We start from the raw sequence: 18772 nt of genomic DNA on the forward strand, positions 1-18772 counted from the left end.
ATTTAAATTTTATGGACTCAATGGCAAAAAGGTGTAACAAATGGGAAGAATATGACGGGGTAGGATGTATTTGTGGCGATCGCTCGAAGTGTGACGGAGAAGTAGGGATGGTGTGTGATGATCAAGGTGAACAATATCAATCTATTTGCCACTTTGCTCTCAGCATGTGTCAAGGACGTCTTTCATACACAAGAAAAGTCAAAAGCTGCGGTATGCTGAATAAAAACCTGTCTAATCAAGTAATTTTTGATGGTCTGATGTTCCATGATATTCACTTAACTTGATTAAAAATGTTTATATCATGTATGTGTACAATTATCTTCCATTGCAATCTTATCATTTCTAATAAATATCTAAACTTATTCCTTAAAAAAGAATATGCAATATATTCGAACACGCATGGATGACTATTTTGTTTAGATATTTTGCTAACATAGGACTCTGTGAATGGATGATGGTGTCATACAGCCAGCCTAATCATCCGACTGAGTCTGTCTTCTATCGAAGAAAGGGAAATATTAAAGGATATGACACCCAATACCAGATGTTAGAAGACAATTCGGTGATATTCTTTGAAAGAACACTAAATGCATGGGCTATAGGTAATTAAAAGTATTGCTGGTGTTGAATCACCATGCATCGGACACATACCTTAAATCGGACAATTTTAATATATTAGATCAATCAGTAATTCAACAGGATTAGAATTTTGATTTTGTTTACATGGGTAATAATTTATATATATATATATATATATATATATATATATATATATATATATATATATATATATATATATATATATATATATATTATATACTATAATTCTTACAATAGATTGATAATTTTGTTGAGCTAATCGAAGGAAGTCCCTTCTTAAGAGATAATAATAATACATATCTTTGAAATGAGTATTTGTCACTTTTTAAGAAATACTTTACATTCATATATAAACTTTTTAAAATATTAAATACAATTTTAGCAAAGCAGAGGAACATTATGGTTTGAGCGCATATACATATTTTCAAAAATAGCCTATTAACACCATGGATCGGATATGATCTCACCATGCATCAGACTTTATAACATATGGACTGGAATTATGAAGTATGTTTATGTATTTTGTCTTGATTGTTGTTAAGTATTTTGTTTCAGTCTATTTCCAATTTCGTCACCATTGAGTAAAACGATTAAATAAATTCTCAAATTGTAAAATTGATATTAAAAAAAATTGATTTTGTATTAAATTACTTCATAATACGTTTTCGGTTATTAATCATACGAAATGTGTTTGTTTCACAAAAACACATATCTGGTCAATTTTCAAACTGCTGTTTGAAAACTGCGTGCTGGTTTAGAACACAGTTTTATTTCCAGCGAAAAATGTCAAATTCAATTTCTTTATGTGTCGCTAACAATTCCTTTTTTTTTCGTCAATAAGAACATTTTATTCAAGCATATTCAGAATTTCCTACCCAAAATGTATTTTGTCTGATCCATTGTTGAAATGCCGACTTCTTTTTCCCCCATATGATTCAAGAATATTCATTTGGAATTGATCCATCTGAAAAATGTTGAATTTCCTTTAAGTTACTAGTATTTTACCTTTCAAATTATTTTAACAAGTGTTTTTTTTTTTTTTTTTTTTTTTTTTTTTTTTTTCAAAAGTAAGAGGATGTCCGATCCATGACAAATTTATCCTATTTAAATATGATTCATACCCAAAATGTCATTAAAAATCTCCATAATTGCAGCACAGTTAAGGCTACAAAAAAGAGGCGGAGTCTATTTTATATTTATTTATATACTTAACTATGGCATCATTCAAAACTATTCTTAAAATACCACAAAATGAATTGATTTAGATTTGAAACTGTAAAAGCGTTTTAAACTAAATCAAAAGATACTAAAACATACTGTTTTGTAGTTAGTAAAAATTCACAAGGTATAAACAAGTCACTGATCGCGATGCACTTGTCGATGTGACATCATTCTGTATTGTACGAAGTGAAAGGCGGATCAAGTAATATTTTCACAACAAAAATAAATGCATTTCATAATTAAATTGATTGTTATATGCAGGTATTTAAGAGACCACTTATTTAGATGTAATGTCTCTTTTTATGATTTTATTTAATTATCCATGTATTTTCCTTGCATTTACTAGTTCACAGATGCTTCCTTATATTTGTATGCAGGTAGATTGGAGGGTAATGTAAGGGTCTTAATAATTCGATCTGGTATGCAGGTAGATTGGAGGGTAATGTAAGGGACTTAATAATTCGATCTAGTGCAAGGGCATACACTCAATAAATTAAGGTAAGGTTTATGCATAAATTCTAGAAATATTAAGCTACCCGATAAAATCTTTAGAATAAATTATTTCTATATTTAATGCAGTTGACCAGTACAAAAATTTCAGCATGTGGTCATACAAATATGATTTCAACGATGAAATAGTGGAATCTGTATAGGATCGTAGCATTTTTCACAAATTACGATGGGTGTTGAAAATTTTTATAAACTAAACTTAGAATTTATTTGGTTTATACTATTAAAATGACCGGTAATGGTAGCCTAGTGGTAGGAGGCTCTCTTCGTGATCGGGAGGCCCGGGATTGATTCTCGTCCGCCGCGCTGCATTAAACCTAAGATACATACATAGGTAGTGACTGTTTCTTCGCCAAGCGGTGGTACTAGAAGTGAAAGTCACGGGTCTTTGGATGAGACCTTTAAGACCGAGGTCTCGAGTCAAGTTAGGCTTTGGCACTATAAAAACCCTCACAGCTCAATGGCCCTTAGTGCCGTGTATAGGTCTAAATTTGAAGCCTTTCGCTGGCATACGGTGACGTCTTTATATGAGAGAAAAATTCTCCAATTGGAAGTTAAACGACATACAATCAATCAATCAATACACTATTGAAATTTATAGGTGACCTCAATACTGAAAGTATATGTGCTAAAATCGTGTTATTTTGCTTATTTTTATTTTATTATTTTATTTTTAGTTATTTTGCAAGTGCTCCACTTTTCTTGTGTCTTTTTGACGTGGCATGTGCCAAGTAAGACTTCAGTCTCACTTAAATACCGCATCATAGATCTGAATGTGACATTTCTCTTCTAGTTGGTAACGTTATGCAAAATTCGTTATCAATTCTTTTTCACTCCCACAACCTTAAGTATTGTTGTGTAGCAAAGGGGTTAAGGTTTTAGCTAAAGATTCTAAACGAAAAAAAAAATAAGAATGAGAAAAAGTTATTTCGATGAGCATATTGGCCGAATAGTCTGTAGTCTTTCATTGTTCATCATTCTTTTAGGCATAAAAAATAGGACTGGAACATTTATATCTATGGTTGAAGAAGAAAAGGTTTTGTTTCCTCAAGACTATGATGGCGGAATGTTGGTTGCTAACAGAATGAAAGGATCTAACGAAGACATGAAGATATCTCCACACTTTCATATTGATTGTGTCAAAGGTACCTCTAATGCCGTTATAAATACAAGTTCTAATGGTCTGATAGTTGCTTTAAAGGAGCTGTTTTTGTCTTAGATCAGTTTTGACGTTATTAACATAGGAACACATAATTTCAAAAACGTTAAACGTAAATAAAGGTATTATTCAAAAGTTTATAGAATATCTTTTACCAATATTGAATTATGTTAATTGGAAACTAACAGCTGTAGTACATTAGGCATGGTTTCACTCTGCAAACAATGCTTATGTCCTTCAGCTCTGTACACAAGAGTATGTTCTGAGTACGATTATTTTTTTTTTTAACTGAAACAGGTTTTTGACAAATAAGTTAATGTTACAGTGCGTTCAATAGTCTAGTTTAAAATCAGCGTTTTGCAAATTATATGGTCGTTACATGGATCTTATTAGCAAATAAAACCCATTGTTGTTTCAAATTTTGACTGATGATATATTGTTAGACCTTTGTATTTATACTAATTTAAACCGGATTACTCCAATTGCTGGTTGAGCAATTGACAGGGAATGAAAACTCTTTTAGGCACCTGAGATAACCTCTTCTGTTTCCAGTTGTGTTTTGCCCAGTTCACTATTTGCATTTGTTTTTAGATTTTCCGATATTTACTTTGTTCATAGTCGTCTACTTTTACATTAAGAATAAAATTTTGTCTCATCTTTGTTTATTGGTAGACTCTGATGTAGGGCGGATAAAAAACAAACAGACAAAATTCCTTTTGTGAGTATCAATAGACAGAATAAAAAAAAACTTTTGAAAAAAATTTTTTTTCCCAGTATCTATTTTCATCTCCGTTTTTTTAATATGATTAATTAAACGCCACGAGACACATGTAAAGTATTTTTTATTAAAAAAAGAATATCAATGTCGTTTCATTGACCCAGTTTCACTACAATATGGTAATAGCTAAATGCTCCTAGTTTACATATTTTCTTATTGCAAAATTATGTCTGTTGTAAATAAATTTAAATTGCTAATAAGCGATAATATTTGTCTTAAAACAATGTCTTTTATAACTCATTTTAAAATTCATTCGTTTAATGTTTGTACGTAACCTAATCATGAATTAATAATTTTTCTCAGTTCGCTCATAGCAGCCATAGTAACTGCGGTCGCTGTGACGACAGTTGCAACGTCAACAACGTTAAAGATTATATACAGGCAAAACGAGGTTGTTTGTATTATCCAAGCGTTTGTACACTAAGGTAAGGGTAATTAAATTGTACTTAATCAAGCATTCTGTATTAAGGAGAGTCACACCGAAATTTTATTTCATAGATCTTTAAGATATCCCTGTTATGGTTTCAGCATTGGAAAGCCGATATTTGCTCTTAATTTTTTCAAAAAAAGTCTCCCAATTTTTCATAGAAAATTTAAAAAAAAATATTTGCAAAAAGATGCCTTTGACTTGAAAAAAAAAATGTTGTTTAGAATTGCATATTTTGAATATCTAATCAAATAAATATAGAAAAGCCAGATAGACATTCTTTTTATAAATAAATTATCAATGACAATAAAACACATCATTTGTAAATATTTTCAAAATCTATTGATAATATATTCAAAAAACAAGTTACGGCTACAAAGGATATGATAGATAATCAGATTTATAAAAGAAATTGAAATGAAATTGCGAAATTTTAGAGAATTTTTTTTTAAATTTTGGCCAATTTCGATCGAAATTAAACTGATCCCAACCAGAATTTCATAATTATTAGAAATAGTTAACATTTTAACGGGAATTCTAGTTTGCTTAGGTGTAATACGGGTTAAAAAGTAAATGAACTTGACAATCAAATAGATTTCTTAGTGGTGACCTACATTTACACGAATTCTCTTATTCATTTGACTGATTGATTGTATGTTGTTTAACGTCCCATTCGAGAATTTTTCACTCATATAAAGACATCACCGTATGCCGGTGAAGGGCTTCAAATTAAGACCTATACTCGGCACTCAGGGCCATTGGGCAGCAAGGGTGACACGGGGCCTCGGATTTTTATGCCTCATCCGAAAGACCCGTGACTTTCACTTCTAGTGCCGGGCGCTTGGCAAAGGAACAGTCATTACCTATGTTAACGTCTTAGGTTCGACGCGGGCGCGGCGAAAGGGAATCGAACCCCGTTTGAAGCAAGCGCCGTAACACTAGGCTACCGTGACTGGTCTTATTTATTTGAACAAATTCTTCCTATACAGGCCACAATATACATTCATGTTAATTTGTCAGTTTTTAAGTATTGATCACGCTAATTTTAGAGATAAATTATCAAAGTATTCTTATATTCATTATTATTATTATTTTACAATCATGCTTATTTGAGACTAACAAACTTCAATTTCCAAATGATGGAAATTTGAAAAGCAAGTTTATCTGACCTCTGATATTATCAATGCAAAAAGCATTGTTTCGATGGTACTTTTGACTCCGAAAAATGAGGAGTCAAAAAGCTAATTGAAATACATATATAGAGATTATCACCGGCCTTGTGACTATTTGCGCTGAAGAGATTTTTTTTATTATCGTATTTTTAAATTACTTAGATCATAGTCATTAGGTATACTGTAACTCGTAGTTTTCGACCAATTTACATATTGCGCATTAGAAATGTCTGGAAATGTTAACAAACAGTTTGATGTTAGACGATTTGCATTGTAGAAAAGAAAACGTGACGATTTTTTTCCCAAACCTTTTCTATTTCTTGCATACCTATTATACCATGAAATGTAAAAGAAGTCCGATTTCTATGCATAAGCATTATGCTATCGAATTAAGTTCTGCTTACTTCTTTGTTTGCTTACCAAACGTATTGAAAAACTAGTACCGAGCTATCAATCGAAAGAAAACAATATTATAATACCACCATTTTCTGACTCAACACGAAAAAGGATATCAAGGAATGTTTGTATGTACATAGTATTTCATTTTAAATGAAGTGTTCTTTTGCAGGGATGAAATTAAAAATTCCTTCAAACCACAGGTTGATAGATTAAAGAGAAATTTTTTGACGAAATTTGGAGACCCAGATAGGATAAAAGAAAACGTCGAAAGTCTTCAACGATTGATTCTGGATATAAACCACGCCTTGTTGACAATCAAAGAGCTGCATGTACAATTGAGTTCTAAGCTCTCAGAACTCAATGAGCATTTGGGTTCCCTAATTTTCGATGTTCCTGATCTTGCTACCATGCTTTTTGAATACAGAAGCTGGCTAAATGCAACAAGAAATGAAGCAAAAATGGATATAATTGGTTTGGAAATAGAATTAATGGTCGACTTCTTCACTCTCCCATCAATTATCAGTGTAGCTGCATCAGCATTAGCTGCCGCTCTTGCAATAATTTCTGGCGTTTTTGCCATTGGTTTTGCAATTGTCGATATAGTTTTTAGCGTACAAGAGGAAAGAAGATTGAGGGATAGGTTGCAGAGATCTAAATCAGAATATCTTAGGGCCCGGAATGACCTACAAAGGGCACATTCTGCAATGATTCAGTTTCAAAAATCGTTTTGTTCAAATGTTGTCAACTACCTACGACGGCTTTCTTTTGCTGGGAGAAAATCAAATCATATATTTTCAGATCTGTATCAGCAGATATTTTCTACTTATGGTGTGTCGGAAAGATGTTTTGAAGAACGTGTCTATTCCAAAACTACTCTCAGTACCCTGCGCATGTTAGTGAATTCTCATTTAAAACCACGTTTAACTTACCTCTCCACGAACGTCAATCAATTAAGAACAAAATTAAGAAATGTTAAGGTAACAGAACGAATTTTAGAAGTTGTTTCTGAAAGCGTTCAATTGCACAAAAAGCAACCATCAAAACTTTTTGAAGAGGTCAAAGTTTATGAAAGTCAAATATCAATGCCCAAACCTATTTTTTCGAATTTATTTGAGCTATTAAGATACATTGCTAAAGATATTCTACCAACAATTGATTGTTACTGGGGTCATAATCTCAAACTGTTAAGATCGGGTGAATCAACAAAATACAACTATTTGAATTCGGGCATTTGTCTCAGCTCTGAAATACGAGATAAGATACAAGTTATAGAATTTGGTATCAAAAATCTAACGATTCCATGTTTGATATTTCGACAGGTCCAAGGTAATGAATTTCGAAACAAATACTTAGTTTTGCGATTCATTGCTGAACATATAATTCCCACTTCAATTTGTTACTGGGGATACAATCTCCAAGCTATTAGATTAAACCAAAATGTAGCTGAAATAGAAAATGCAATCATGTCATCAACACTTTTTACGATGCTTAAGATGTTTTCACACCCAAGCATTTCGCAAGACACAATTCCAAAAGCCAGGGCATATATGTGTTCAGAATCTTTGATTTGTAGTCAAGGATGGCAATAATTTATTCTATGTTCTGTGTGGAAAGATTCGGTTGATCCTAGAGTATTGGATTGTAGAAGGAGCTCTAGCACAGTTAGAGATGCGTATTGTGTTCCTCCACTCAATCGATTCCAGGCGTGCTCTTAAAACTGTCAAACTTGAACGGTATCAAAACCTAAGTTGTTTGCACTTTTTCTTTCGATTAATAAATAAATGATGGAAAATGGATACATTGTAAAAAGTTATATTTCAGATTGTATTTTGCTCAGAGGTAGCAAAGTTTACTTCGTAAGCATTCAGGTGAATATTTAAACTGGTACCTGTAATTATGACAATATAAATCAACTGAACTTTGAGTTTAGATCTGGTATTTTGTTTTGCAATCATTCCTGATAATGATGAGTTGAGGACATCATATGATATCAGAAATGTACAAGAAAGAAAAAAAAAGTAAAACCGTTTTATCAGCGCACTTTCTTTTAAAGTTTAACATGTTTTCTAGCTGAAATCCAATTATGTCAGAAGAAAATGTTAAAAATGTGAAAATATGTCTACGTCGTTTGATTTATTACCATTAAGAAAGGAAAGAAATGTTCAGTAAGTTTGCTTAAAAAACCTTCAACCTTTACAAAGTGGAAAATTAATCGCATTGAAGAATAATATAAACATTAAGTCATTTTAAAATCATTTTAAGCACTTTTTTTTAGAAATTGTAAAATATTTTTATACAAAAAGATGTTTGGAGTTTTCATAAACAATATCTTTGTAATCATTGGAGACCAGTTCTTCCAGCAAGAAATACCATGGGTCCCAGTTGCTTCCTTGCAGTAGCAGTATTCTTTAAAGCAGAATTTTCTTTTTAAAAAAAACTTCAGTTTTTTATGTAACAATGCATCATTGTCAAATACATATAGGGTTTAGGTTTACCAAATTCGATATACACGAGCATGTTGTACGTACAATCGGTTTCTTAAACGAGGCAGGCTACTGACAAATAAGTTGGTGGTACAAAGATATCAAGATACCAATATTCTTGTTAAAAATCAATATTTTGCACATTTTATGTACGATAAATGACCCGGTTTGCAAATAAATCTATCTTAATTCGAATGTTACTGACGTCTATCATACGAATTTTTAATGTTACGCCAAGATTTCCACACGGAATTTCTACGGTTTTTTCAGTTTACCTGATCATGACAAAGAGCACACAGCGGGTCTGACCAGTCGACTGGGGATGTTCACTACACCATGGTACATGGTCAGACGTCAATGGTACATGGTCCAACCTCTATTTCAGAGGTTTGTGTTTGCTCTGCTCACATATTTTATTGTTTGATTGGAATTTGACCTTGATTACTTTTCGTTGTCTTCATAGATCGTTTATAGCATATATCAAATACTGTGAATATGAAAAGAATCAGCAGTGACACAGTTTTTTGGCAACCATCTAATATAGATTTATGATATTTCTTTTATAATATAAGTATTTGTTCAAGATATTTTTTTTTTCAATATTCCAGAGAGAGAAGTTTTAAGAAATAAAAAGAGTTGTTATTATGGAAAACTGAATGAAACCAATTTTGATGTAAAAACATTCGAGGAGATTGAATTTTTATAGCCTTGAAGAATACTTCAAGAAATTATACATGTAATTTAACGTGGTGTTATACGATTATTACAACCTCAATATACTAATATGAATTTTCTGGTACAATAAAAAAGAAATAATTCCTATATAGAATTAATTCAATGGTTTTAATTGTGCATATAAAATCGGTTACGTTAAGGCTACACCTAAGTTTGCACTTAGTACATCGTCTTCATGCAAATCGAAATATGTGTAAATGAACGCAATTTCCTGAAAATTCAATTTTCAATTTGAAAAATACAAATAAAAAATTATGAAATGTATTTTCACCAATCCATTTAAGCTAATTTGGATTGAAATCGCGGGGATAATTGGTCAGTTCTCGAGATGTTAATTGTAGTTTAAACACGATGTCGTTACCCAGCCGTGTTGTGTTTCTTTAATGATATAATATAATAATATGATCGTTGAGAACGGTGAACTGATTATAATATGTACCTTACCTCATCTATATTTTGCAGTTATCTATCAAATTATATTACTTAAACAGACACTGTAAATTAAGCGAAAGTTCACTCATAATTCTGATTATGGTGACAAAACAGAATAAACTATTAACTTTGTCTTAATGTTTTAAAGAAGGATCTGATAATTTTGGCACGTTTCGTCGGTTTCTATTTCTTGTATTTTTTTTTATTTTGCCTATTAAAAAAGATACATATATAAAATATATATCTGATCAAACATAAACATTATATTAGAACACATTTGTAGTCTTCTTGTTTATTTAAATAGAGCATACGTTGACGAAATATGTCAAGAATTATTTATACGATTAACGATTACGGAAAGACCCCTCGAATGTATTCACATAACTGGATATTAAATTCTTATATAAAATGAAGTCAATTCCTATCTATTAAAGTATTTGATAAATTGAATTCACTGTGCTATGTTTGTGGCGAAAAAAAAATCCTGGAAGAGTTGTCCTTATTACAGGTAGAATCAATAAATATCAACATTTATTAAGGTTATATCTTCATGGCTATGGATGACCTAAACATCTATAAAACTGGACTCCCCTTCTTCCTGAAAGTTAATACAGACTGTGATATCTTACTAGATGATGTGATGATTTGAAGGAGCTATTTAAAATACCTTGAAGTTGTCTTGAAACCATGCCATTTTCAATCTATGTATTTTAAAAATAACGATTTCAAAACGTTCAAGTAAATAGTCTCAATTTTTTTCTTAAGGTCTATCCTTAGTAGGTAGTCTTACTCAAACATTTATTTGAAGAACATGCTAAATCAATGTGAAAAAAAAAAATCTTTTACAATTTATGTCAGTGAATTCTAAAATATTTTGAAAAAAAAAGACATTTGTTGTCTTTGTGTTTAAAGCGCTAGGTAGACTATTTGAAAAGAAAACATTCAAACCCCAAGTATTCTAAAATGAATGTTTATCAGATATTAAGAAGATTCAATGCTGCATAACTCCTCCATTTTTAAAAACCTATATTTACCAATGTACAGTAATGTAATCGATTTCAAATGACTGAACAGGGGTAGGACTGCTTTATTCATTTGTAAAACGTTCGAAACAAAATGTGATTATTGCTCTCAATGAATTAGAAGGTAAGGTATATGTATAAGCACATTTTTTTTCTTCCAATATCTAAGCCAAAATAATTCATCAAGATTTTTTTTTTTATTTTCATGAATAATGCTTGAAAGAATGTTTATCTAGGTAATTTTAATTAATCGACCTACATATGTCGTTTGAGGCCTCATCCTTCGAAGAAACACAAGAAGAACATTTCCAGAATGTAGCCCCTTATCGATTTGAACCTGAGGCGAGTGATTCTAGTGAATCTGATGGCTCAAGTGAGGACGATGTCGACAACCCACAGCGGCTCGGCAATACGGACTGGTATGACTTTCACGTTAAAACTCTCTGGTATAATACAAAGAAAAATATATATTTTATACTCATAGAATTTCGCATGGTCTGAACTAATAATAATTAATAAAAATATTACTATATAAGCCAAATGTTGCGAGAAATGAGGCCATGTAAATTACACCCATGCAACATGGCTGAATATTCGTTCGGGACGACCATTTGAATCTTATGGGCTAGCAGATTTAGATCTATTCTTGAAAATTGTCTCAATGAGAAGGAAATAATTAATCTGATCTTGAAAAGTGGTATATACACGCCCAAAGAGTTTACTACTTTTTTGTAGCTTGTCAACTTTTCTGGTCTCTATAGTCATGGAGTTTGGACATGTTTTTTTTTCTGCGATGGCAGAAAATTAAGATGACAACTAAATTTGTCAGAACCTCTAACTCTGAGAATAAAATTTTGCCCCTTTACAGGCCCGTAGGAAGCAATTTCAGTTGGGGGGGGGGGCACAGCTGAACATTTTCAGTTGGGGGGGGGGCACTATCAACTACCAAAATTCCTTGACAAGCAAAAAAAAAAGGTCATCAGACGTTTTCATTGAGGGGGCACAAGCAACAAGCATATAGTAGCTATGTTTTCTATAGTAATCTAGATATCGGCAAAATTATTTGAGGGGGACAACCCCCCCCCCTTCCTACGGCCATGCTTTATACCTGATGATAAGTTGAAAACAAAAACTGTATTGCTCTATGCACATTATCTACATGTATGGGACTTCTGGAGTATTTTTTTTTTAAAGATTAAAGTTGATAAATAATCATTATGTCTAATGCATCTTCGTAAGCCAAGGGTTTTCGGTCTGCTTCGCGGGGAGAAAAGTGGACCGAAAACCCTTGGCTTGCGAAGATGTGTCTAATATAACTTCCATGTAATCATGTTTGAATATTGTAGGTGCACTTGTGGATTCTGTACTCCGAAACCCACACTCAGAGAAAGTATATGCTGCACTGAAATCACCAGGATTGATGAAAAGAGAACATCTTATCAGAAAGAATTGCCTTGCATTACAGAACACCCTGGATTCCAATCTGTTTGTCTCGACATCTACGTCTTGGAGACAGCCTATTATCAGTATCGTTCCCAGTATGGGGAATTGCAAAAGACCATTGAACAGTAAGACATTTTATTGAATTTTTACATATTTGTTCCAAAAATGAAATACAGCATTTGAAGAAAATCACAAAGACTATCACAAGTAGTAACAAGTGCATGATAACATGATTTTCTTTTATTCAATTAAGAAGAAACAGATATACAGCATATCGTCAGCTTGTTCGTTGGTGTTGGGGCTACTTGGGGAAGAGTGTTCGTGTCCCACTTCCCTCTTGTGCAGTTACAAAGATACACCATTCCTTCAGTTCTGAAGAGTATCAAGGATTCAGAGACCCTGAATGAGTAAGCCACTTCTATATTTTGGATTAACAAAAATTCACCATATTATCAACTTTTACTATCAATTTTACAAATTAAATAAATATAAAGTTTACACAGCATAAATCTTATAAATGAGAAATGGTTAAGCATAGGATACAGAAAACAACCTTGCCTAGTCACACATACAAGCAAAAAGCAGTTCAAAATAATTGACAAAACATAAGCCTCATGTACATATTACAATAAAATTTATAAAAGCATCAGCTACAAAAAAAATCTTGATTACATAGGTAATTTTTTTTGCACCCAGGAACGGGACGTGGACCCTGCTTTTTTTGTTCCCATTTTTTTTTTTTTTTTTGCAATTTTATTTTTGTTTTCCTACATGCAAATTTACAAGTAAATGCTAACTATAACACTATTTATACAATTATTTACAAACAGACTATGACAAACTACAGCATGAGTATCCACAACTGATATTTACAGTTCTATGTATACAAGGGCTAGAATCTCCTACACAGATGTCTCCTTCCTCCCAAACCGAGACTGGAAATTAAACACTGCTTCCTCCTTTTCAGGGTGAAGAAAATCACTGCACAGAGGAGGTGGTTGCAACTGAGGCAAACAGAGCGCAGGTGGAAAGGCGGGTGCTGGTGTCCGGGATGATACCTCAACATATCGTAGAGTCTCTGTCATCAAATCAGATGCATACCCTGAAATGCATAGACAATATTTAAAATTTGTAAAATATTGAGGACTCTATCTCTGTTGATAAATACAAGTATCATTCTCGTGTTTTGCTTGGTATTGAATAAAATTAAATTCAACATATTTTGTTATTTATATATACATTTTTTTTTTTGGTTGTTCAATTTTTAAACGAGGAGGGACTTTTACAAATTTTTTTTTTTTTAAAGGTGCGTTAATAAAAGCATCTTACCAAACGTTGAATCTACAGTCTTCATGCGAACACTATATTCGCCATGCTTGAACTTGGGAAAGCTGATCTTGTACTGCAGGTTTCCCTCCTTTGTAACTGCCTGCATTCTTGAAGAGTTCTCATTAAAATGGAGAGCAGCAACCATCAACCTACATAAAATTTTTAACCTTGTAGATTACAATAAATAAAATCTCCATCTGCTTTCTGTATTGTAGAAATTTAAATAAGAAATGATATAAAAAAATATCCAATATTACTGTGTAAGCATACCTGCAGTACATGCCATGATAAGAGAAGGAAACCATCTTGGGGGCAAAGTGATTGATAGTGCTATGGAAAGCCTCAATCTGGGATGTTTGGTGCAGTGGGGACAGCTTGGGTATATCTTTCTTCATCTGATTGGACAGGATAATATCGCAAATCTTCTCACTGGCTTTCGTTCCTTTATGAAAACAAAATGTATACTTATTGTACAGGATTTTTCCCTTTAACAAGGCAGTTATGAAATTTGCCAATAAAGAAAGTAATAATTATTTATCAATTCTAAAATAAGGTTTTACCTGGTTTTATCCACTTCTTTTTCTGCTCATCACCCTCTAACGTGTCATGGGCACAAGATGGGAAGAGGTCATTGTGGCCCTCATGAATATTGTGGATATGGTTTTCCACAGACTCCCACTTTGCCCACATGAAGTCCCCATTCCCATCAGGTGTTGAAGCTGCCACCCAGTACAAGTGGTTGGTCAAGCTCTTGATCCATTTGGCAAGATTCTCACACTCCTTCTGTTTGGATGCAGCTAGGATCTTTTTCTTTAGACCTGAAAATATTTTGGAAGCCATGTTTACAGAGTAAAATTAATATGTCCCATCTTAAGATGGGCATATAAAAATCATAATTTAACTGCTTCATTTCATCTTTTACATTCATAACTTTTTAAATCATACATGTTAATAATAACTTTGGAGATAACTCAGTAGAAGTCATTATAAAAGTTAAACATCAGCTAATGTTGATTCTGTACAAAGATGTCTTTAAATACATACAATTCAAATACTGGTAAAGAAAGAAAAGAAAAAGAATACCTTTTGCCACATGCCAAACATCATAATAGTGTGTCGTCTCCGTCAAGTTCTCCCTGATCCACTTTTGTATCTGGACATGGCGGTCAGTCACTATCGTACCAATCTCCAAATCTTGGTCTTTCATCCAGGCAATAGTCCGCTCTAATCCCTTCTTCTCCATTCCCAAGCTGTTTTTTACTTCATTGCTCTACAAAATTTAATCAGATTTCATTAACTTCACAAAACTTCAACCAAACACCTGAAGTTAGTACACATTTTTTCCCCTCATTAGATCCTTTTTAGCATTTTATTTTCATGTATACTTTGTTGAATCTTTTCAGCAGTGTTTGAGTGATAGTTTTATTTAAAATAATGATAAAATAATATTTTTTTTTTAAAACAGTTCATCTTTAATTTAAATAAAAAGTGCAGATATTTATCGAAATAACTTGTTTACCTGAACCAGCTGGATATCAATGACAATTCCTTCCTCAAGGTCAATGGTGCTGTACGAGCCAAACTTTGCACAGTGACCAGGGGAGTCAGCTCGCCCATCTCCACCAATAACCAGAGGATCTCCTCTTTCCAAAGCTCGACTTGCATACTCCTGCTGGTGCTTGTCCCACACACGAGCAATTACAGGAAACAAAATGGCTGACTGGTGGGAATTGAATGTTCTTCTGGTAATGGTTGCAACCCCCATGCAGTTCAGCACACGAAGAACTTTGGACACAAGGGCACCAGAAAACAGTATGGCGGCAGATAACCCAATGTTCCCAACAGGAATATTCCCAATGAATGGCTGACTGCTCCACTGCCAGGTAAACCCACAGAACTCACACTCCACAGCAATCTTCACCATTGTTCCAAGCACCTGCTGTACACTTGCTGCTGTATACTTGTGGCACCTCCTGCAGTTACTGAACAGCTCAAGCAGCTTGGTTTCGGAGATGATAAACTTCCTGTCTTCCAAGGGGTTGCAGGGTGCTTCAGTGCTACAATTTTTAAAAGATTAAATTAATTACAGGGAAATAAAAATTGCCAAAAGAATTGAGGCTAACATATTCATTTTCTCTTCATAGTAAACTTTTTGAAGCAATTCTTAGGTAACTGATCAATGACCATAGCCTAATCACTTACTTGATATCCTGTACATGAGAATCATCTGAACTAGTGCCAGAAGGTTCATACAATGAGGCAGTCTCATTCTCCGTCTGGATAGACTCTTCACCACTAGAGGAATCAGGAACAGGAACAGGTGCTGGAGGTGGACGTGGAGCAGGCAAATCATCTCGTACATCAACCTGAATACCAATGCTTCGAACTCTGGGTTGTAGGTCAACTTGTAATCCTAACAAATTACATATAAACATTATATGTCATTGTGAGAAAACAAGATTTTTCTCTTAAAATTTATATTTAGGAGGAAGAACAATGATCTAATTAGTCTTATGCATCTGAACTTGCAATTTTTTAAAATTGAATACTACACACAAATTAGGTACTGATAAGTTAAATGTTTTCCTCTCTTTTCAAAATTTAAAAAGAAATGGTGAAAGGGGGTATATAAACGATACTACATAATATAATTCAGTTATAATAATCATCAATGAGTAAATATGTAATAATCCCTGAATGTATGTCTTTCAATACCAGCCTAGGGGTCATAGTCCATAAATGTACATGTTCTAATATAATAAATGTTTTTTAAAAAAAAGCCAAACTAGCCATGGGGAATCAGATTGAGAGTACCAGGTATATTGCAGTAATAATCAAAGAATAAAGAATGACAATTACAACATATTATTATCTTATGTTGCAACAAGTTACTTCGAATAAGTACCTTTTTCCTTATTCCTTGCAGCAACTTGAATCTTTACGCTACGTTTTCGTGTTGATTCTGTCTGACATGCCATAGACACACTTTTCTCCTCCTAAAATGAACAGAAAAAAGATTAATAAGTAATCCGTAGAAGTATAATTGTGGCCTGCATACTTTACAGCAATATTTTTATCTCTTTTCTTTAATAATACTCGTATGAATAGTACAATTTTTTCTTCCTTTCACTAAATTTAGAACAAGTGCAAGTTTCTGTTTTATTTCATAATAGTTTACTCATACACATATGGACTTATTTGCATAGAGTCTAGTATTGTGGACATGTTAAGCAGGAAATTTAGATTTGGTTATTATTTATTTAGGGTCAAGTAATTTAAATTCAGAAGAACACAGCGATGAAGAATGTAATAACCATCTCTTTTAATCTTATATCTGAACTGAATAAATCTTCATGATATTGTGAATAATGCACAAGATGCATGATAACATCATTTATATTTAACAAAATAATCATTGAACTTTTTCTTAAACGAGGCAAGCTGACAAATTTATACTACATTTTTTATTTCGTATATTTTTGTTGACCTAATCAATCTGTGCAGAGTTATCTTAATTATGCCCAAACAAAAGTCATAGGAGATGTCAATTTAAATAAACATATCTCTTACTACACATCGGATCCTCACCAATCTATCCTTGTTTAATACGCAATACAGTAATAACCAACTTATCAGTTGTAAAAATCATTCTTACATTCATGGTCCTCATGGGACTTAGAACCGAAAGTTGAATAGCAAGTTGAATACCGATCCCAATCGGAATCAAGATGAAGAATTTAACAGAAAAGAAATTGAGACAGAATTAGATGAGAATCTATGATTTTTTTTTTTTTAAATAATGACCTAAAAAAAGATAAATAAAAGATGCATCAGCATGTGGAATAAGAAGAGAAAATTTAATAAAATCATTCTTTCTTTTCAGTTGGTTTAGTACTACATATATTGTGTAAACATAATTATATAAAGCTAAGGTGCAAGGAATGTAACAATTTACACATTTCTCTCTATTTTTTTTTTTTGGTTCTTAAATATGTTATAACATACCGAAACAGGTGTGGGAAAGGGAACAGGCGTTGTTTGGATCCCAACACATTCATCCTGGTCTTGCGACTCTTCCTGTATTTCTTCAACCTCTGTGTTGTCATGAAGCAGCTCTGCCAATACCTGCGATAAAATAATGAACAAATTTTAACACAAACAAATAATATAAATTTGAATAAGTTTAAGATATTTCAGTGAATACCCAGTGTAATTTACTTTCTGTTTAACAAACAAAGAACATGAAAGCATTTTTAGTGCAGATGAGGTCTTTTTTCTCATTCCGAATTTTCTCACCAAAAGTCTACAAATTTCTGAAGTTAATATTTTTTTATTATCGAATCACCACCATTTATAGATTAAAACAAAATAGAATAGAACAAAAAAAACTAACCCTATTCCTCTCACGCTTTGCATGGGCTCCTCGTACTGGAGTAGGGGTGTTTACATGGGGAGACTCCAGGAACGCATCGTTCAGTTGGTCTCTTTTCCGCTTGGGATATATGCTTGGTATGGACCCCTGGCGTAGACGCTTCTTCGCTGGGATCCCAAAGTCCTTCATGAGCGAGAAATGTACCTCATAGCAATCCTCGTTGAAATGGTCACTGCAGATAACGGTGTATTTCGAAGGACCAGACCAGTCTGCCCTCGTCAGCTTCACAAAACGACACCAGGCCGCTCGCAGTCGCTCATCTTTGGGGAAAACATGAACCGACACGCCATCTGACTGTCTTTTGCTGCATCCCGCTACAACACACATGCGTCCGACACTTTTGCTGGCCATTATTCGCCGGAAAACACGCACAGGTCAATAGAAGACTTTCTAAAAATGGCGCAAACTGATGTGTTGTGACGTCACTTCCGTTTTAGCTAGGAATAGCCTCGTTTTCGGTATCGTAAAGGTGTATATTTTTAAAATTTTCAGTTTTTTGGCGATATCTCCTTTATAAAATCGACTTTGTTGGAAAAACTTGCTTTTCTAGATATTTTAATACTTAAACAAAATATATAATACCACTTTATCATCTACTTCCCAGACACTTTAATTTTAAGATATGGCTTT

The 18772-nt window shown here is 33.0% G+C and overlaps 2 protein-coding genes and 1 long non-coding RNA gene across 4 annotated transcripts; 2 read left to right on the plus strand and 1 right to left on the minus strand.

The window, feature by feature from the left end:
* The first annotated feature begins 3400 nt into the window (after positions 1–3400).
* On the plus strand, positions 3401–6471 carry LOC133174428 (uncharacterized). The gene is made up of 4 exons (XR_009719141.1): positions 3401–3476; positions 4163–4208; positions 4572–4693; positions 6436–6471. It is a non-coding gene; the product is annotated as an uncharacterized LOC133174428 (long non-coding RNA).
* A 4722-nt stretch (positions 6472–11193) lies between these two features.
* LOC133174457 (uncharacterized) lies at positions 11194–13597 on the plus strand. Of its 2 annotated transcripts, none has more exons than XM_061309578.1 (4): positions 11194–11357; positions 12285–12506; positions 12635–12788; positions 13292–13597. In XM_061309578.1, the coding sequence occupies exons 1-3, from the start codon at positions 11200–11202 to the stop codon at positions 12786–12788; spliced, it is 534 nt and encodes a 177-aa protein (XP_061165562.1). In that variant the 5' UTR covers positions 11194–11199; the 3' UTR covers positions 13292–13597. The 2 variants fall into 2 exon arrangements, with proteins under 2 accessions (XP_061165562.1, XP_061165561.1); XM_061309577.1 differs by having other exon boundaries at positions 13349–13597.
* LOC133174455 (uncharacterized) lies at positions 13135–18717 on the minus strand. The gene is made up of 10 exons (XM_061309574.1): positions 18104–18717; positions 17716–17835; positions 16616–16706; positions 15913–16123; positions 15230–15767; positions 14794–14980; positions 14271–14528; positions 13981–14152; positions 13711–13859; positions 13135–13483 (listed from the first exon to the last, which is right to left on the minus strand). Exons 1-10 carry the CDS (start codon positions 18491–18493, stop codon positions 13284–13286), a joined length of 2316 nt encoding a protein of 771 aa, XP_061165558.1. The 5' UTR covers positions 18494–18717; the 3' UTR covers positions 13135–13283.
* Positions 18718–18772: the final 55 nt, after the last annotated feature.

The sequence above is a fragment of the Saccostrea echinata genome, unplaced genomic scaffold, assembly GCF_033153115.1.
Source record: "Saccostrea echinata isolate AGI-Se365-2 ecotype Australia unplaced genomic scaffold, CSIRO_AGI_Sech_v1 ptg000058l, whole genome shotgun sequence".
NCBI lineage: Eukaryota > Metazoa > Mollusca > Bivalvia > Ostreida > Ostreidae > Saccostrea > Saccostrea echinata.

Coding starts and splice junctions, on each gene's coding strand:
- LOC133174457 (XM_061309578.1), top strand. CDS start 11,200: ATGTCGTTTGAGGCCTCATCCTTCGAAGAAACACAAGAAGAACATTTC. Junction 11,358..12,284: donor CGGCTCGGCAATACGGACTG/GTATGACTTTCA, acceptor TGAATATTGTAG/GTGCACTTGTGGATTCTGTA. Junction 12,507..12,634: donor TTGCAAAAGACCATTGAACA/GTAAGACATTTT, acceptor TATTCAATTAAG/AAGAAACAGATATACAGCAT.
- LOC133174455 (XM_061309574.1), bottom strand. CDS start 18,493: ATGGCCAGCAAAAGTGTCGGACGCATGTGTGTTGTAGCGGGATGCAGC. Junction 16,124..16,615: donor TGCAAGGAATAAGGAAAAAG/GTACTTATTCGA, acceptor GTAATTTGTTAG/GATTACAAGTTGACCTACAA. Junction 15,768..15,912: donor TCTCATGTACAGGATATCAA/GTAAGTGATTAG, acceptor TAAAAATTGTAG/CACTGAAGCACCCTGCAACC.